Consider the following 19004-nt stretch of genomic DNA (forward strand, 5'->3'; position numbering starts at 1 on the left):
TGGATCAGTGATGAAAACGCAGTGTTTCTTTTTTGCCCTGCTTACACTGAAATATGCATTGTGGTAATGCCATCTTTAGCAAATATGTTCTTTACTGACGGATCGTCGTCGATGCCGAAGCCCGATTTAGAGCTGCGAGAACTGTTTTTATTTGGTAAACCCCTGCTGATCTCGAAAGGCATGTGGAAGCCCACAGCAAACACCAGTCACGCTTCCAAGAATGCATTTCCAGGAAGCTGCTTTTGGCTGTGAGATTAATATTTATTTACCGTGGTTTTGGAAAGAGGAGTCGTGTGCCATCTGGTTGATTCTCAGAAAATTCACGAGCCCTCTCGGAAAAATCCCACAAGGACTCATCGGATAGGCAGGAAGATGCTGCTAACGGATGCACAGCTAAGCCAGTAGGAGGTGTCTGATATTTTCTGGATCGCAGTCAGTTCCTGTATAATACCAGCGAACAGAGACTGAGGCACTACACCAGCTACGATTTCTACTGGAGAGGATCCCCTGTCTTTGTGCCAGCAGAACAGAAGTTTCACTCGTCTGCAGCTTCAGAATAGCAGTGAAGTCGAGTTGTTGCGCCACACTGATGCCGATTAAAGAGCCGAAACACATAAAATACTTGGAAATTACTAGAAGAAATAGATATTTGTTATTAAACACAGAATTTAAGTGAAAAATGTGCAAATGTGGAAAAAATGTTGACAATGGCTGTAAGTTTTGTTCCTGCAGACTACACATTGTTGGATATCTTGACATGAAAAATGGCAAACAAGACGAAAATGAATGAAATGCATATCAAAAACTGTGCATTCAGTTGGACTGTTCACATCAGCAAAGCAGCAAAAACAGGCATCAGAGTCTGAACCTGCTGATGGTCCTGAAATAGCCTGTGCTCGATACATCTGCACCAGGAAAAGCAACCAAATGCAAACTCAACAATGTTTCCATCCATGTTGGAAATGCTTTCAGAGAGAGGTGATGAACTCTGATGAAGAGACCAGGCCCGTCGGTCACCAGAAGGACACTTTTTGTGGAAGTCACTGACATTTCCTTCTCTTCACTGTGTTTAAATAACATCCTCGTGGACGTTTTAGAATCACAGCTCATCGCAAATCTGTTAAATGCCAATTTGTTGTCGGGCGGTTTGACGAAACAATCGTGAATCTGGTGTCTGGGCTTTGCAAGGCTGCTTTGGATGTCAGCGTTATTTTACTCAATTCAATTCAATAATTTATTGTCCCGCAAGGGGAAATTAGTGTAGCAGCAAGGGCAACAATAAGAGTAAACAAAGCAATAATAAAAAGTGACAAAACAGTTAGTTACTATTAAGGAGGCGGGTGCAGCAGGGATAAAAGAAACCTGGAGTTGTTTGGTCTTCCTCACAGGTTCTCTAAAACGACGACCAGATAACAAACCACATGTTTGTTATAAATGTCCAAAAGTCCGTCTTGCCAATGCCCTGAGATTTTGCTGGCAGTTTTTCCCAAAACTCCCAGTCGATCCTTGTTCTTCTGAGTCATGTTACCAAACCAAGCAGCGATACAGAAACAAATACAAGATTCAATAAAACGACAAACTATACTAAAGATGAAGTTGACTTCATGAGCTTTTCCCGGGCCCTCCTGTAACTGAAGCACAGCTCATTGCTTCACAGAGAGGAAAACCCACTCTGACTTTAACTCTGCCTCCTGTCATGTGCTGCAACTCGAAGCAGCTTTTAGACGTCTTAAACCCCCCCAGAACAAGCTACGCTAACATCCATGTACTAGTTTCCCCATCAAGACCAGCATCCTGCACTGAGTGATGCTTTCATAGGCCGCGATGTCATTAAAACAAGCACTAACACGATGTGAGACTAAAACGACGTGCTAACACAAAATCCGTGGATTCGCTGTAAATATAAATTTGCATTGTTATTCCCTTCCAGCCGTCAGCGTCGGCCATTATATGTAAACACAAATAAGCTGTGAAAAGTTCAGCAGAAGTGCTCTGCGACTAAAGTTATTGTTGTTATTATTCAACACCGATACTTCCCCCAAGGCTGCTTCCACGGCCGAGCGTATGAGTGTTTATGGTTCATGACACAATTATGATTAAGATGTTAGCCTCTCACTGCCAGTAGCTGGTAAGGAGTGAGCAAATAAAAAGTGGAGTGGGGGGAGAAGAGAGCGAGCGAGCAAGCGAGCAGGGAAAAAAGACACACAATTTGGCATCAGTGTCTCGCTCCTGGGACGCCGGCGAGGAGCACAGTGCTGACCTGTCACTGTGCTGGGTCTCATCTAACAGGACTCTCCACTGCTTCCTCTCACACCAAGCTAAAGCCTTTCTTTCTCCTCCTTTGCCTCATTTTCTTCCTCGCAACAGATAATTCTTTCATTCTCCAACAGAGATCAGGTGACGACTCGATTAGTAACTAGTAATGTGACGAGTGGATTCAGTTCATTACGGCACGTTAATGTGACGACAGTGTCGCCTTGCCAGTGTTGGGGAGTAACGGAATACATGTACCGCCGTTACGTATTTAAAATACAAAATATGAGTAACTGTATTCCGTTACAGTTACCGTTTAAAAAGGTGGTATTTAGAATACAGTTACTTTGTTGAAATAAATGGATTACACGGCGGTACTTCCCTGTTTCATATTGTGGCGGGTCAGGACTGTTTGGGTTTTGTTTGACAGCTACGTTCTGTTGTTCCAGGCGGCAGCGTTACGGTTGCCATGGTTACAGGGTGACGCTCTCTCTCTGCGTGTTTCCTGGGTGAGAGAGCGCCTTGTTGTTGTTGTGCTAAGCTAATAGGCAGAATGCTACAGGTATAGCTCTAAAGAATGTAGCATCATGGGCAGTGTAGTCCGTGCTGCAGGGAGAATGGACTGCCTTACCCGTTATGTGTCTGTGAGCGAGGGAGGGAGAAACAGGAAAAGTACGAGCTGTCATCGAGCAGAAACGGGAGCTGGAAGCATGTAAATATAATAATAACCACTGCAGCCAAGAAGAGAGCCTGACGAGCCCAGTTGTAAGTAAGCTATTAAGACTCGACTGTACACCGTGTTCGTGTTTTCCTCCTTAAAAATAAGTTCTGTTGGAGCAGCCTTTCAACGCCTCTCTCTGTCTCTGCTAGCAAAGTTGACTCAGACAACAAAGTAAAGCTAGTTTTCGGCTACGAGCCGACACAGAACCCACCGTATTAGCCAGAGGTCCCTTTACTACGGTTCGGAGCCGCGGACCTTCAGTAACAGTAATAAATCACAGCAATAGTACATTCATGTAGTTGTAAACAGCATGATAATATATTAAGTAATCCAAAGTATTCAGAATACGTTACTCTCATTGAGTAACGTAACGGAATACGTTGCAGAATACATTTTGGGGCATGTAATCTGTAATCTGTAATGGAATACATTTTAAAAGTAACCTTCCCAACACTGCGCCTTGCTGGGGATCTGTTTGCTCCCGTTAACTCTGATTATATCACAATTCCTTGAATCCTAAACAGTTTCTGTGTGATCTGAAAAACCAGAGGTGGGCCGATTAATTTATTTAAGTTTATTCATTACGAGCTCCTAAACGTGAACAGCCGAGCTTCAGCTCCTACGTTAAAGAAACACTGGTGGGCGCGAGTGCTACCCCTCAGCTTCTCCTTAGATGTGAGCTATAAATGTGAAAATCCACGAGATTTTCAGAAAACTTGACCTCTGACCTTCATCACGAGGTTGAGGTCACTGAGATGCATCTGCGGTATCAATTTGAAATTCTTAGGTCTCATCATTCTTGAGTTATCGTGTTTAAGACTTGACCTCTGAGACTTAAAGTCACTGTTGATTTTTAATAGATGCGTTCGTGGTTTCAATTTGATCATTCACGAGATATTGTGTTCCCAAAGTCGGTCGCCCACACCACCCACGCTTCCCCGTGGATTACTGACGATACCCCGTCAGCCTTTTATGCCGAGGGAGAAAACAGTCTTATAATAATCAGCTTCTCTGAAAGTGTAGTCCTCCAAAAAAACAACAAGTCCATCTCCACGTTGAAGGGTTCCCATGTTTCACTGGTGAAGGGTTCATGCAACAGTGATCATGCAGCAATATGTGGCGTGCAGAGCAGCCATATGTTGCTGTAAAACGCAGCATGCAAATGCTGTGGGACTGAGTTTGATGTCTGTGCTTTGTTTGACGCCACTCGGATTAATTCTTAGAGAGATTAGTTAAAGAATAACATTTCTAAATGCTGCACAAAAGCAGCACAATAAATGCAAAGAGTTTGACTTGCAGTGGGAGGGTCTACGAAATCTGAGAGATCTCAGTAAACCTGCAATTTTGATTTTATCTAAACAGGAAAAACTCAGCACCCGTGAAGCATGAAAGTTTACACCATGTGCAACGAGTGTGCAAGGGATTAGGGGTAACATTAGCAGCCTAGAGAAATACGATTTATTTACGGGTAAGAATAATAGTAAAAATAAAAATCCCTACAGTGGTAGAAAGGAAAGAAACAGCCTCCTTCACTACCAACAGAGACACACGGGGGTTAAATGCAGGGATTTAGGGCCTCATGTTATTTTTGGTGATGGTAAAAGCAGGAAAAGTCGATCCCAGGAGCCTCTTTATGCTGCCAAGGAAATGCTTCTTCATCTTTACCTCCCAGTCTGCTGCCTCTCTAAATTCTGCCATCATCTCAGCTCTTCCTGTTTCTTCCCCTCATTTACCCCCACCGCCCTACTCTCTCCCCACCCCTCCCTGTTTCTCTTACCCATCACTGCCTGTCTGAGCACACTTTGGAGGGTGTTCAGCTCTGTCTGGTTGAAGTCCAAAACATCTAAATCACCACAGGGGGTGCTGATCCAGACTCGGAGCTTGGCAGCGTCACTCCCACTTCTTTCTGATTCTCTTTTACCTCCGCTAATACTTGCGTGTCTCTTGCCGAAAGCCACATCTTCAGGTTTTATTTTGCTCTGCTTTAATGTGATGACGTCCTCTCTGCTCCTCTCCGCGTTAAATCCAGTCTGTGATTAAACGTTTTAACAGATAATAAATTCATGCTAGCAGAGAACCTGTTAGCTTTGGTGACATTAAAGATTAAGTTACTGTAATTATACTTGTGAAGTATGGCCTCGGGGCTCACGGGCCTATCTGTTCATAAAGGTAGATCTATGATGAGGTTCTGCTCTGTATGGCTCGCGTGTCTGAGGGCACGTTTTCAGCTAAAATTAGCAAACACTGATGTTTCTGTGCTTGTGGCATGCAGACAGTAGCACCTGCATGTGTTAGATGTTCTGCTGCATACTTTTTACACACGTCTCAGCACAGAAACCTGTATATGCACAAAATAAGAGGTACAGATGATCACATTTGAATGTGTTACAACTTAAGTGTTGGCCTGTAGTCACTCAGATGCTTCCTAACAGGGAGATGTTGCTAAAGATATAAGAATTTTCTCTGGCGTCACTCGTATTATTAATTCTACTGTTCATGTGCACGGAGGATGAAAATGATGACGCAGTGAAGTGAACATTACCTTTGTTTATCTTGCATGAAAAGACAAGAGCGCGCAGTAATGTCAAAATTAGTTTAGGACAGAAACACGATATCGGCTCTTTGCTAACATCTGCACAGACGGCATGCTAACAAAAAGCTAGCTAGTTGTACCATTTCCCATTTGGGGAAATGGTACAACTAGCTAGCTTCAGTGCTTCCTGTTTCTCATGAAAACATTTTAGAGGAAGTGAAGAGCAGACAAATGGACACATTACATATTGAATGTCAAGGAAAACAAGATGTTTATTAAACCATGTGCCACAAAGCTCACTGGTAAAAACATAAAAAAAAGTCATATTTTATTCTATCTCAACTTTAGATTAGGTATAGTGAAAGTTCAAGAATTGCTATGCCTTAATTAAATGTTTTAGTCAAAAGACAGTGACTAAATCTAAATCAAAATTTGCAGTCAAAATTTAAAAAAACAAAACAATGCTAATGCTAGCTTTATGCTAGCATTGCTAGCTTTATGCTATGCTAGCTATATGCTAGCTTTATGCTAGCATTCATCTGATGAAGTTTCGGTTTTGGTGGGTGAACTTCTAGTGTTTTATCTTTCTCTACACTGCACCCGTACAGTTTATGCAGTTCTTCCATCCATGCTTGTTAGCAGTTAGCTGATGGAACTACTGCGACATCACTCGTTGGTCGCGGAGTAGCAGTAGTTAATGTCAAAATATATGGCAACTTCTTTTCTTTCTAAACTACATTCATGTTGGAGTATTTGGGGAAAAAAAGTAAGAATTATTTCACAGTTTGTCTTTTAATTTTCTCTGTTTATTAAAAGTAAATACAGCAAAAGCCGAACAAATGAAATTAAAATGAAACAGACATTTTTTTTAAATGTCTGTTTTGATTTCTGTCTATGAGATGAAGCAGAATGTCAAACTTTCTCGACATCTCTCCTTGTTAGGAATAAAGAAATATAATTCTCAGATATTTTACTATGAAAATGCTTCAATATTCCACAGACAGAGAAAGTGCACTTATGAAAACATACCAAAAAGCATAAAACTATCACTGCTGGAGTCAGGGACATTTATTTAAACAGGTCTTCATTTGCATGAAAATTCCCATCAAAAAACCTGGATATGTTTTCTAGAGAGAGCACCAGCAGACATAATCTGGTTTTTATTTTTTATTCTTTAAAAAGAGAGATACTGTATAATCTCAAATGTAACCTTGATACATGAGTTCATTCACCATGGTAACAGGGCCGCAGGAACTATCAGGCCAGATAAAGTCCATGATTGGTGCTGTGTTGGTAGTGCATAGGTGGTATGTAGAGCTTTGGAGAACTGTGCGTAGATGCTCTTAGTGCTAATGTCACCAGGTTCAGAGTCTGGTTATGTAAAATAACCAGTGGATACTCCTGTTACCGTTCCTGTTGTTGGTGGTCTTTTACCTTCGCCCGTGACATTAAAGAGCAACGATTGTTGGAAACCATGAAAACTGTGACTTCAACATTCATTCTAAACCTTTAGCATCATCTTTGAGCTACGCTGGCTTTTTGGAGGACTGCACACAAATGCATCTCCACATGTTCCTCGCTGGCTGCTTAGCTTAGCTAAAGAGCTACCAATAAGATGTCAATGCAGGATCATAGATCTGAGCTCACATGCTCACCACTATTTATCATGATCAAACTGGGTTTTAAAGTGAAAGGACGCCTCTCTCACCTCTTGCTTGCTAGCACAGATTTTGGTATTCACATTTTTTCTTTAAAAAAATAATAGTGTGTTGAGATACCGTGCATAACCGATACGATTCTTCCTCCTGGGGTAGAGGAGAGCAGTTTTGCCAAATTATCCTAATCACGTGCTCAACAATGCTGTCGACAGGCCTGCTAAAGCCACTTAAATAACAAAGAGGTGAAGAATAAACCTTCTTTATAGTTGTATCCAATTATAAAAGAAAAGGAAGTTACTCAGCTGTTTAAGTATTCATTATGCCCTGCAGTCAGGCCTGGCTATGGGCCTGGCTTCACGCCTATATGGCAGAATAAACTAGTAAAACTGGTTGCTTTCTTCTTCTTTTTATATTTATTGTTTAATCGATAAAAAGCAGCTGTGTCTGATCGTGGGCAGGTCACACCTTTCATTACACTATTTACTGTTATTTGTAAGTATTGTTTCATCTGTAATGGGCCAGTGAGACGGTGCAGTGTGGTGCAGCACTGAGCGCATGGCCTTAGTGTTAATGAGGGGCAACAAAGTGGGACAAAAGGCTGAACTGCTGGAGCACTTAAGAATACGGGTCAAAAAACCCCTTTATTTACCAAGTGCAATAACTGCACAACCATTTAACCTACTGACACTGAACAGAAACATAAAAGGTGCTTCTGGTCCGTTTATCTCGACAACATAATACATCTTCTGCCTTTTGCCTTCAAACAAACATGACTAATCTAATTACACAAATCAAAAAACAATCATGAAGCTGTAGTGGAAAGGGTGTGCAGAGCCCGCACATCCAGAGAGACAACTGCAAGCTAGCCTGAACACACACGTCCATGTGTGAAGTGAAAACGTGTGGCCAGTGTAGCAAAAACAGCAACAAAGTTCACGTTGGTGTAAACTGGACTGAGTAAATAGATCACGACTTTCTCTCAGGAGACACGGGGTCTTCTTCAAAGTAAAACAACAAGCGATGTTGATTTTATTAAAAATTTGTGTAGAAAGCGTTTAGGATTAAAATTATTCCATAGCTTGTGTAGCATCCCTGGCTGAATGATGGTCTCTTATTATTATCTTATGCTTCACAGAGGTTTTATTGGAAAGGTTTTTATTGAAACATTCAGTGAAGACACCGTAAGAGCTAGGAGCAAAACAAAACCAGCAATATTAATACCATAACATCAAAGGAAACAAATTTCTCCTGCTCACATATAGCATATACATCAAATTTACATCACTCAATTCATTATATCACCTCACTTACTTACAACTACACATAAAGGACAAGGTCAAGGTTAACAACATAAACTCTATTAAACGACATTTTGATTGCATGTAACTTATTCCGTTAAAGAAAACATTAACAAACCTTGTGCTACTGTCAGCCAGGTACTAATTGGCAAAGGAAACGTACATATTTTTCACTTTAAGGCACACTATTTACCATATCCTAAAAGAAACGTTACTAACAGCCCTTTAACGGTTTTGCGCCAGTTTCCTGTTTCAAGATAAAAGCATGGATTTCAAAATAAAAGCGAAGTACCTTTCAAACAAACGTAAAAATATTTACCAAATTTAAAGGTCATTTACAGCTTGTGATATCACGATAACATGATTGGTCAGCTAATGGTCCAAGAGACCATTAGTCCAACAATACCAACAGACTGTGACGCACAGTCCCTTAAACCCATAAAGAGAAGCCGCCTTTCTTCATTTCCATGCTCATAGATGACATACCGTGTTAGAGTGTGAGTGAGACGGGGCTGTCACTCCCAGCCTGTCAGTTTCAAACATGCAGGATTGTTTTTGTGAATCAGAAACATCATCTGTTCCCTTTTAGTTCCCAAACCTAATGTGTGAAACACTAGAGTCACCACCACAGAGCCAAGTCTGACTACCAAAAATACCCACTTATTTTTTTCACTCACTCTGTATTTAAACATTTGTTGTTATTCGTCCCCGGCTTGCTCCCTGCACCCCCAACGCATGGTAGCCAGGTTCCTGCAGTGATAGTTGGATGATGCAGTATTAAATTACCTAAATAGTGTCGATAGCAAACATTGTTAGTTTATTTTGTTTGTGAATACATATTTTATTGGAATGCCTCATATCTAAATACTTTCTGAACGAAAGCTTGTTTAGACGGGAGGCAGCTTTCATCAGAGTTTCATCACATTTCTTCTGCTCTTTGCCTCCACTGATTTTCACTGCATCACTGCTGATCTTTGATGGTTTTGCTGAGTTTTACAAAAGGAGCTGAAAAACTGAGGCTGTGCTGCTCCAACTAAAGAAAACGCTTGAGCTTCGTCTGTCTGGTTAAAGCGGACCTTTTCCAGTCATTTCCAGGCTTTTTGTTTGTTTTTCTACCAGAGCGGCTTTGCTTGATTCACAGTTCAAAATAATCCTTATTTGAATCATACTGGGAATCGATGCTACTCTGCTCAGGATGTCTTCACTCTGTGAAACCACACAGAGCCAAAAATAAAAGCAGAAATTCTACAACACTCATTTCATAATTGAGCTGTGTTCATTATGAGCATCCGTCATTGCAACAGTAACATTAACACAACAGAAAACAGGGAAAAGCACAATAGGTTCCCTTAAATGACCAACAGTCTGGGAAGTGTTTGCTTTGCATTCAGCTGATTACAATTTATTTCCACTTGCTTGTTTACTCACACATTGAAATGGCCAATAAACTCCCTCTGGCTGTCAGCCATTCCATGTATTCAAACATTTGGAGGCATGCAAGCCCCAATAATAGCCAATCCACTGGCAGCAGCCATCGGGTCCTGGTACCGATCCACATGTTGTCTATAAAAGTCCTAATGTGGAGCTGCCCGACTATTTGGCAGCAGGAATGACCAATAACATTTAGTAAAACCTCATTTCTCTCTCTAATCAGGGACAGACTTTGTTTTTCCACAATTGGGTTTTCTTCAGGGTCTCTGAATGAATAGTTGGCTGAACAAGTGGCACCACTGGAAAGCAGCCGTGAAGGGAAAAAGACTCAAAGGCCAATGATTTTGATTTGCCTCCAATTTGCCACTTATTTTCTTCCTCCCTAGCTCTTCGGCTCCACTTTCTTAACGTGCACACACACACACACCTCCGCTCTGATGAGATTGGCCATTATTTTTGCTTGAACCCAGCCCCATATTCGTTTCTCAGTCAGCCACTAGCCTAAGAGGTTATTGGAAAGCTATCAGAACTCTTTGTGCATGGATGGAAATTGTGTAGAAAGCACAGAGGAGAGAGCCGTTATATTTCATCACTGCAGTGCATTTATTTGATTTGTGATATACTTTGTGAGGCGAGTAGATCCGCAGCGTAACACTGTAGATGTAAAGGAATAAGAACCCTCTAACGCAATGTGCACTTTCCTGAAACTTTGAAAACCATTAGCAATTTGTTATTGCGTTTGGATTTTTGAATAATGTTGCCATCTGTCTGTCGAGCCGCCGTGTTCTGAGATATAAACAGTAAGGTTCCCCTCGGCGTCGGTACTTGACAGCCAATAACTGGATACCAAGAAGTAACAGCCTGTTTTTAAGGAGTGGAAACGTCTGCATTTAGAGGTTGGAAGGGTGGTGGTGGGGGTTTGTCTGCCAGGGGACCAGCCAGGAGTCCAGTTTCTGTAATAAATTGTTTGTTCGATTGACTCAACTTTTGCAGTAACTTCATTAGTGTGGGGAAAAGATGGTGGAAAGAAACCACAGGATGAGGTTCAGGGTTAGGTCTCATAATTAGACCTAAATGTGATCTGAAGAGAGTCCTGTATCAGTGCTGCTGTAAGCCCAAATCATCATGGCACAGACGCCAAATAAAAAGAAAAGAAACACCATTCACTTCAACAAAATGGCGCTATTCGATGCCCCGTAAACGGTATTGAGCTGCTCAGGCTGATGCATTCTCTCACTTTACTACTTCTAACAAACATGCTTCCAATTTTAGGCAAAGATACGGAGACTAAGAAATGTATCTTTGCATACAATAAGTTGAAGAATAGTTCATTATTTCATAGTGTCATGGTCTAGTCTCTTGGTTTCTGCCTCTGTGCTTCGTTTTGTTTTCCTGTCTGTGCCTCTCATCGTTTCAGTGTCGAGTCCGCATCTCTGTGCCTGTCTCGTGTTTCCTGTTTTACTTTGACAGTCTCGTGTGCCGTGTGACTGTTTTCAGTTTGCTTCGCCGGTCTCGTTGTGTGTGATTACTCCCAGCTGTGCTCTCCTCCTGTGTCTCATTCCCTCGTTATCTCTGTGTATTTAAGCCCTCTGTCTTCCTCTGTTTGTTGTCGGATCAGTGTATCTCCTGCTGTATTTTGCCATAGTCCAGGGTCCTTATCGCTGGTTTTCATGTGTTCCACGTCTCAGGTCTTTGGTTTTTTTATACTTATTTTTGTAGTAGCTCCCAGTTTAAGTTTTGTTTAGACTAGTTCTTTGTCAGCACGGTGGCACGGTGGTTAGCACTGTTGCCGCACAGCAAGAAGGTCCTGAGTTCAATTCCAACATCTTTCTGTGTGGAGTTTGCATGTTCTCCCCGTGTTTGCGTGGGTTCTCTCCGGGTACTCCAGCTTCCTCCCACCGTCCAAAGACATGCAGCTTGTGGGGATAGGTTAATTGGATAATCCAAATTGTCACTAGGTGTGAATGTGAGTGTGAATGGTTGTTTGTCCCTGTGTGTTGGCCCTGCGACAGACTGGCGACCTGTCCAGGGTGGACCCCGCCTCTCGCCCTATGACAGCTGGGATAGGCTCCAGGGCCCCCCGCGACCCTGAAAAGGAGAAGCGGAAGTGGATGAATGGATAGTTCTTTGTCACTTTCTGCTTTTGTTTGTATTCTTTTCCTGCTGTCATTAAAATACACGTTCGCTTTAAGGTCATCATCAGTGTCTATGTTGGTCGATACTCTCTTCACTCCTCGACAAATAGCTTATAATATGGTACGGGACAGTATGGTATTATGTAGTAGAACATGTTATGATATAAATTAACTTAATATCCTATTTAAGTCCTCTTTAATCATTGGTGTCGAATAAAAGTATATAATGTAATCAAGAAATATTTACAGCCATTGTGTCTCTATGATGTAAGTGGATTTCATAATGGCTATGCCAACTCTTGAGCCACGATCGCCCCCGATTCCCTTTAGTGAATATTTCAGTGGAAATATTCACTAAAGGGAAATTATTTCCAGTTAAGCTAGTGCGGTCGAGCGTGCACGTTCGACGACACCAGTAGCCCTTTATCACTGCAGGCTGTAAGCATTCTTCTTTGTCTTATATAAGAGGTGTGTAACACATTATTAAAAAGATGAATGCACGTTTTAGAGTTGAGTCAAACAGCACAAAGACACTGGTCCACAGAGGTGTGGGAAACAAATTCAGTAATTATCCGTCAGCGTGTTGCAGACAGGTGGGAGGTGGGCTCTCAGTGAGGGGCATTGTTTCTGTAGTTGTTCCTGCTTGCTGCAGACGTCGCTTCACCCTTCACCGCCCTGACTGGAAACGCATTCGGTACAGAAGCGTTCAGATCAGGTTTTTTCTGAAATGTGACACATTTACACATGAATGGATGGGAACGCACACACACACACTCCTCCGTCTGACTTGATGCTGGTGTCACTGGGAGACTTGCTTTCCTGCCAAGCTGCCGAGGCTGTCGTCTCCACAACACCTGGAGAAGCTTGGCAACTCCTGAAGCGTTCTGTGTGTGTTTGTGGGGTTTTTCTCTTCAAGGACTTTTTCACTTCAGTTTGTTTTGTTTCTGCAAAGCAGATTTTGTGAGAGTTGCACAAAACCACATCAAATCTGTCTGAATAAGCTGCACTTTTGGAAGATATTAGCTTTATTTCTGAATGAAATTGAAAGTTGAGCGGTGTGGCCCGAGGATTTGGGGGAATTATAAATTGTTTTTATTCACTTCAACTCGGTTTCATCTCAGAGTTTATTCACTACTCGTTTCCAACTTTCTTTCTGAAGACTTTAGCTCTGCGCAAACTTTTTTAATTTTCTCAGCTTAACAAATGTTGACAAATTGTGTTTCGTCTTGAAGTTTAAGGGTCAGTTATCTGTACCTGTCACACCTGAGAAGAAAGAAAAGAATCAGAAAACTAATCTAGAGAAAAGAAAGTGTGTGTGTGTGTGTGTGTGTGTGTGTGTGGGTGGCAAGGTGTTTCTGTGCAGTGTACCAGGGGCACGGAGAAAAGTTGTCGTACCATAGGCACGAAGAGTGTGTGTGACAAGGTTGTTCTGCGCAGTGTACCAGGGGCACAGAGAAAAGTTGTTGTACCATAGGCACGAGGAGTGTGTGTGTATGTGTGTGGCAAAGTTGTTCTGCGCAGTGTACCAGGGGCACGGAGAAAAGCTGTCGTACCATAGGCACCAGGAGTGTGTATGTGTGTGTTTTCATAATCGGGATTCTTTTTGTAAACAAATGTCATTTGAACTGGACTCTGTTGATTGGTGATTGGACAGGACAGCAGTTTGTCTGCCATGTCTCGCAGCCATATTTGGAAGGGCTTCTTGCAGATGGAAACAGAAAAGCAAGTGTTGTGCAGGATGAGGAGCATCATTAATTCCCTCTCCCAGGCTCTGCGAGGATATTGCCAGAGAGCTGATCAAACAGCCTTGGCCACTTTTGGCTCATGCAGCTGTTGGTCGTCGTTTTTGTGTTTTATGTTTTGAACCAAAGATTCGGGCACTCATGGTAAACTGCGAGGTCAGCCTCAGATAATCAACCTGTAATTTTGTCTATACAGATAACTTGTAATTACCACACTGCAGTAATGTAATTACAAAAATAAATAAATAAAATGGATTCTTATCTTTGGTCACCGATGTCCAGGATTCAGCAGCCGGTGGCCTGAAGCTCATTTCTGCTGCTTGTATCTGCAGCCCGATTTTCTTTTTTTTCTTTTTTGGTCAGTATTCACGACTTGAGGCTACAGATGAGCGTGAAAACCTAAATAGACTAAACTGACATTCACCTTCAGGCTAATCTCTTCCCTCCGTGATGTGCCGTCTCACTGTGGTGGAGGGCTTCGAGTGATTTTCAGAGTGGATTCTGTACAGGAGGAGCTATAGAGGTCCCCCGTACATCACACATGGCCTTGGGGTTTTGATCCCAGCTGCCAAAAGACCTCAGGGTTGGTGTCGTGTTTGTGTAACGGCTCCTGATATTTCACGCAGAAATGGGCAGAGTTCCTTTGACATTTTCTGTGGCTTTCCAAGTCCAGTTCATCCAGTGGAAGCATTTGGATCCTCAGTTCTTCAGAAATTCAAACGTCTCTGGTGCTTATTGATAATCGAAATAAGCAGACAAGACGATGACAGCTTCACGGGTGAGATTAACCCTTTAAAGCCGGTCGGAGCGGGCACGCTCTGTTTTGCGTAACTACTTTTAAATCCCGGTAGCACTGCAACCACGTAAGCTAGTGCAAAAATTTTTTTTGCATATGAAACCGGAGGAGTTGTACTTACATCTTATGCCATCAGCTTGTCCTCGGTCACAGTTTCCTTCCACGTATAGCTTTGCAAAAACTGCATAAAAAGCACTTGCAGCAACAAAAACATAATATTCCAGAAACACGCCTTGCCGATCCGATCAGCTGTTCATAACTCTTCCTACGTCCATCAGCACGAACTATCGCATGTCCACGATGACCTGCCCGAAACCGGAAGTGACGTCATTTTCGCGGAAATGTCGTTTTTTACCTTCAGGGCCTCATGAGCCTATACTGGTGTTTTTAAAAGTTATCTTTGACTTTATGACTTTCTGTGTCGTTTCTGGGATGCTTAGGACTCATATTGCACTGCTGGAAATAGTTTATTTTGATGCATATGCTGCTTTTTTGCAAATTTGCATTATAATATTTATTTTCGTTTTTCCTGCAGTGTATAAAAATTGGTGTATTTCAAAAATAAAACTATGAAGACACTCAAAATAAATTTCCTGTGGTGGGAAACTATTTTGTGCAACTTTTTTGTATTTACAGTTTTGAGGGATAAGCCTCTTAAATTTCTCTAACTAGAAATATATGTTAAAAAACAAAAACGATTTTCAATTTTTTTGTAGTTTATTGCACTTTTTTGCAATTTATGTAATTACTATGCACTTAATGCAGACATATTATTAAAATCTAGGCTGTAATGGTTGTATTGATGCATATCAACTTGAAATGCTCCCAAAAATGGCTCCACAGCATGTAAAAATATAATATAAGCTCTGGCGGACTTGGTTCTATGGTAGGTCTTAAAGGGTTAAGGAAGGTGGCCAATTCAGAGCCAGAAAAACTACAAAAATAACAAAAAAAAATACATGAATGTGTGTGTGTGTCCGCTTTAAATGCTATTTTAGAACAATCTCCGTTTGGATAGCTTTGCGCCTCGCTTGGCTTTTGTTTATTCTCACTGCTTATTTCAAGCTTATCTATCAGCCTGGACGTTGCTAAGCTGCACCTCTTCAGCTCTCTGCATCTCCCCTCGCACAGAAATGAAAATCGGACCATACACAATGAGATTTCCCCGTTTTTGCTGACTGCTGTTTTGGAGTCTCCTCTAGCTTTCAGCGCTCTCTCACCGGGGCCCTGTCTTGTGCCATTTGTTTCAGTTAGCGGGTAATGTGTGTGGTTGTCAAAAACAATTGGCTTGGGTGGTGTGAGGCACGCACTCCAAAGCGCGACCGACAGTAAATTGTATTTTTCCACAGAGTTATTAGGCCATTATTATGGCGCTAGAAGTGAACAATGCCTCCTCATCATCAAAGGCAGACAATTAGAATCATCATTAATCGCTGCTATCGGCACATCAATGGGGCAAGGGGTTATAATGGAGTTATAGACCACTTATGGGGTAATCAATCAATGCGATTGCTAACTAAACTCTCTTTCATTGTGCCAAGGACTGAGTGGCCAGTCAGTGACTCAAATGAGAGCTATTGGATAGGAGTATGTGAGAGGAATGTTTACGGCATGTTATTTGTAGTAATGTTCAGTTGTGTCCAATCTCTTATCTTAAAGCCATTTTCCTCCGTGGCTCTGCAGAGCTGCATCCAAGCAATCATAGTCAGCTCCATCCTGCAGCCCCCAGGGGCTACAATAATGGCTGAATACATAAAGGCCAGATTAGAGTAAATTGATGCTGTTATTGCTGTTCCACACCAGCACCAGTGGAACATTTAGCAGCTAAACAGGCAGACAGTTTTCTCAGGAGACGGTGAAGACCCAATAAGAGCTCAAAGACAAACGATGATTGGACTGTGATGAATAGAAACGTTGCTCTTTTGCCTGATGAATGCTGAAATATTTACCGTTACTGTTTGGAAGATGTTGCGTCAGTGCGAGCAAAACATGTTTTTGATGCCAGTGGTGCTGAACAAGGTTATTATCGTTAACGAAATAACGAAAACAAGAAGTGAAAAAACATTTTCGTTAACGGAAATAAAAATAAAAACAAAAAAAGGAAAACTAACTAAAACTATAATGAGTGTTCACAAAACTAACTAAAATTAACTGAATTTATAGCAAAAATGTGTTTAGTTTTCATTGATGTGTGCGTGTCATACAAGAGTCAAGGGTGAAAATGAAGTTTAGTTTAGAGATTTTTTTCTTGCTGTGTCTCATTATGCCAGCAGGTGGCAGCACGTTAGTCGAGTCGTCTGTGTCGCTGCTCCGTCCACGCGCAGAATCATGTCAGGAAAAGTCGGGAGCCAGAGTCCAGTTTGGGATTACTGACTGTGTTTTGGATAAAGCAAGTGTCTTGTAGTGGAAACAGACAAATTATGAGGGACATTTCTAAAGGGAAAAAAATCCCACAAACCTTAAAGTGCACTTGAAAAGCTCACACAAGAAGGCTAACCTAGCTTAGCTTGAGAAGGTAAGGGAGCACACTCAACCCTCATCCCCAGAAACAGAAGCTAACCCCAGGCAAGGCAGCGTGATGCATCCCGAGACAACAGGACGGGGATATCTACACAACTGTGAGTCAATTACCTTCAAAACGTTTATCAATTCACTTGAACCAAAATTACGAACACCCGGTGCTGCGAGAGTTAATAGTCTCATTGGGGCCAAGATATACATTTTATAGTTGCCTGGTATCAATGGTTGTTCATCTGCCTTTATTTATTTATTTAAAGAACCCATAGGTGGGAATGTGAGTTTTCTGTCTCTGCGTGTTAGCCCTGCGACAGACAGGCGACCTGTCCAGGGTGCAGTATGGTAGCTGGAATAGCAACATACCCAAGGATGAGCAGAATGACTGATATGATGAAACTGGGATTTTGTTACACTTAATTATTGCAAACACGACTAAAACTATAACTGAAACTAATCAAAACTAAACTGAAACTAAGGATTTTCAAAAAAATAAAAACTAAACTAAACTAGCAAACAATTGGTAAAAACTAATTAAAACTGATATAAAATTGAAAATCTGAAGTCAAAACTAAATAAAAATAAAAACTAATGAAAATTGCAAAACTATTAAAACCCTGGTGCTGAAAAGGCCCCCCGCGCTAATCCAACACTTCATTGGTTACTTCTTGCTGAGACTGGCTTCGGAAACTTCCATAAAGCTTGGTGGCATTCAGTGAGGTACATTTGGGTACAGTGAACTCATGTTCACGAAACCAGTTTGAGATGATGTTTGATTTGTGATGTGATGTATTAACCTGGTGCAAACATCCTTTATCTGATGTTGGTGAGCTTGTACGAACTGCACCCTCAGTTTCAGCTAACAGGGATGGTGTTCTGCTGCTGTAGCTCGTCTGCTTCAAGGCTTAAAATGTTTCTGCAAAGATGCTCTTCTGCTCACCTTCATCCTGGTTATTTGAGTTACTGAAGTCAAAATCCCAGATTAAACCTGCAGTTATCCAGCCAAGTCCTGCTTTATACTTTAGGCCTCTGGAAGAATCCTGTGTGAAGCTATTTTTATTTATTTTTTTTGCAGTTTTTGAAGCACATTTACCCACTGACTAAGTACACGGTGCTTATTTGAGGAGTGGGGCCTAAAACTGAGAGGGAAGTGGATTGCCCGTGTTGTACTTGTGATGTTTTATGTAGTTGGTTTTGTGCTGTTTGGTTTTATTTGCCTTTCACAGATCTGTGACTACTGCAGCTTTAATGCAGCTTTAACTACGCAGATGCCCTGTAATCATCTCTTCAGATGAAACGGCAGCCCACGGGGGACAAAAACACAGCATCATGACACTTATTTGCCTTATAAAAGCTATCCAAATAAACAATGTTGTCAGTGCAAACCGGGCTTTCAGCAAACCCCAGAGAAACAGTCTTGTTAGCAGTAAGCAACCCTAAGGTCGGCGCGCTGCCCTCGGCTATAATCCTTTCTTTCTTGTTCTGTCTCCTCTCAGATGACCCAAGAACAGTGCACTCATAGGAACAATGTCCAGAGTTCAGAGAAACCACAAGTGTACAAAGTGGGAATATACGGCTGGAGGAAACGCTGCCTTTACTTCTTCGTCCTGCTGCTGATGATCCTGATCCTGATCAACTTGGCACTAACTATCTGGATCCTCAAAGTCATGAACTTCACCATAGTAAGTTGCTGCTGGCGTTTCCTCACATCCATCTTCACCATCTTAACCCTACACCACCACCTTCTACATAACCTGACGTGAACCTCCTGAGAAATAAAAGCACACGTCGGGTCAGCGCGTACCGCAGCGACCTGAATGGCGTGGAAGGTTGCGGTGTAGCAATAAAAGGAGTTTTGTAAGTTATGATGTAAAGCTCAAATCAACCTTTCTGTTACATGAAAGCTAATGATGGCCCAATCAG

The 19004-nt window shown here is 41.8% G+C and overlaps 1 protein-coding gene across 2 annotated transcripts in view; it reads left to right on the top strand.

The window, feature by feature from the left end:
* Positions 1-19004, top strand: part of sgcd (sarcoglycan, delta (dystrophin-associated glycoprotein)) — a 484520-nt gene that overhangs the window by 283759 nt on the left and 181757 nt on the right. For both annotated transcript variants that reach the window (XM_006785143.3, XM_006785142.3), the window contains one exon: positions 18578-18763. In XM_006785143.3, coding sequence (XP_006785206.1) covers positions 18578-18763 — 186 coding nt within the window. The remainder of the gene's footprint in view (positions 1-18577; positions 18764-19004) is intronic.

Source organism: Neolamprologus brichardi, chromosome 10, assembly GCF_056152115.1.
Source record: "Neolamprologus brichardi isolate AB-2024 chromosome 10, ASM5615211v1, whole genome shotgun sequence".
Taxonomy (NCBI): domain Eukaryota; kingdom Metazoa; phylum Chordata; class Actinopteri; order Cichliformes; family Cichlidae; genus Neolamprologus; species Neolamprologus brichardi.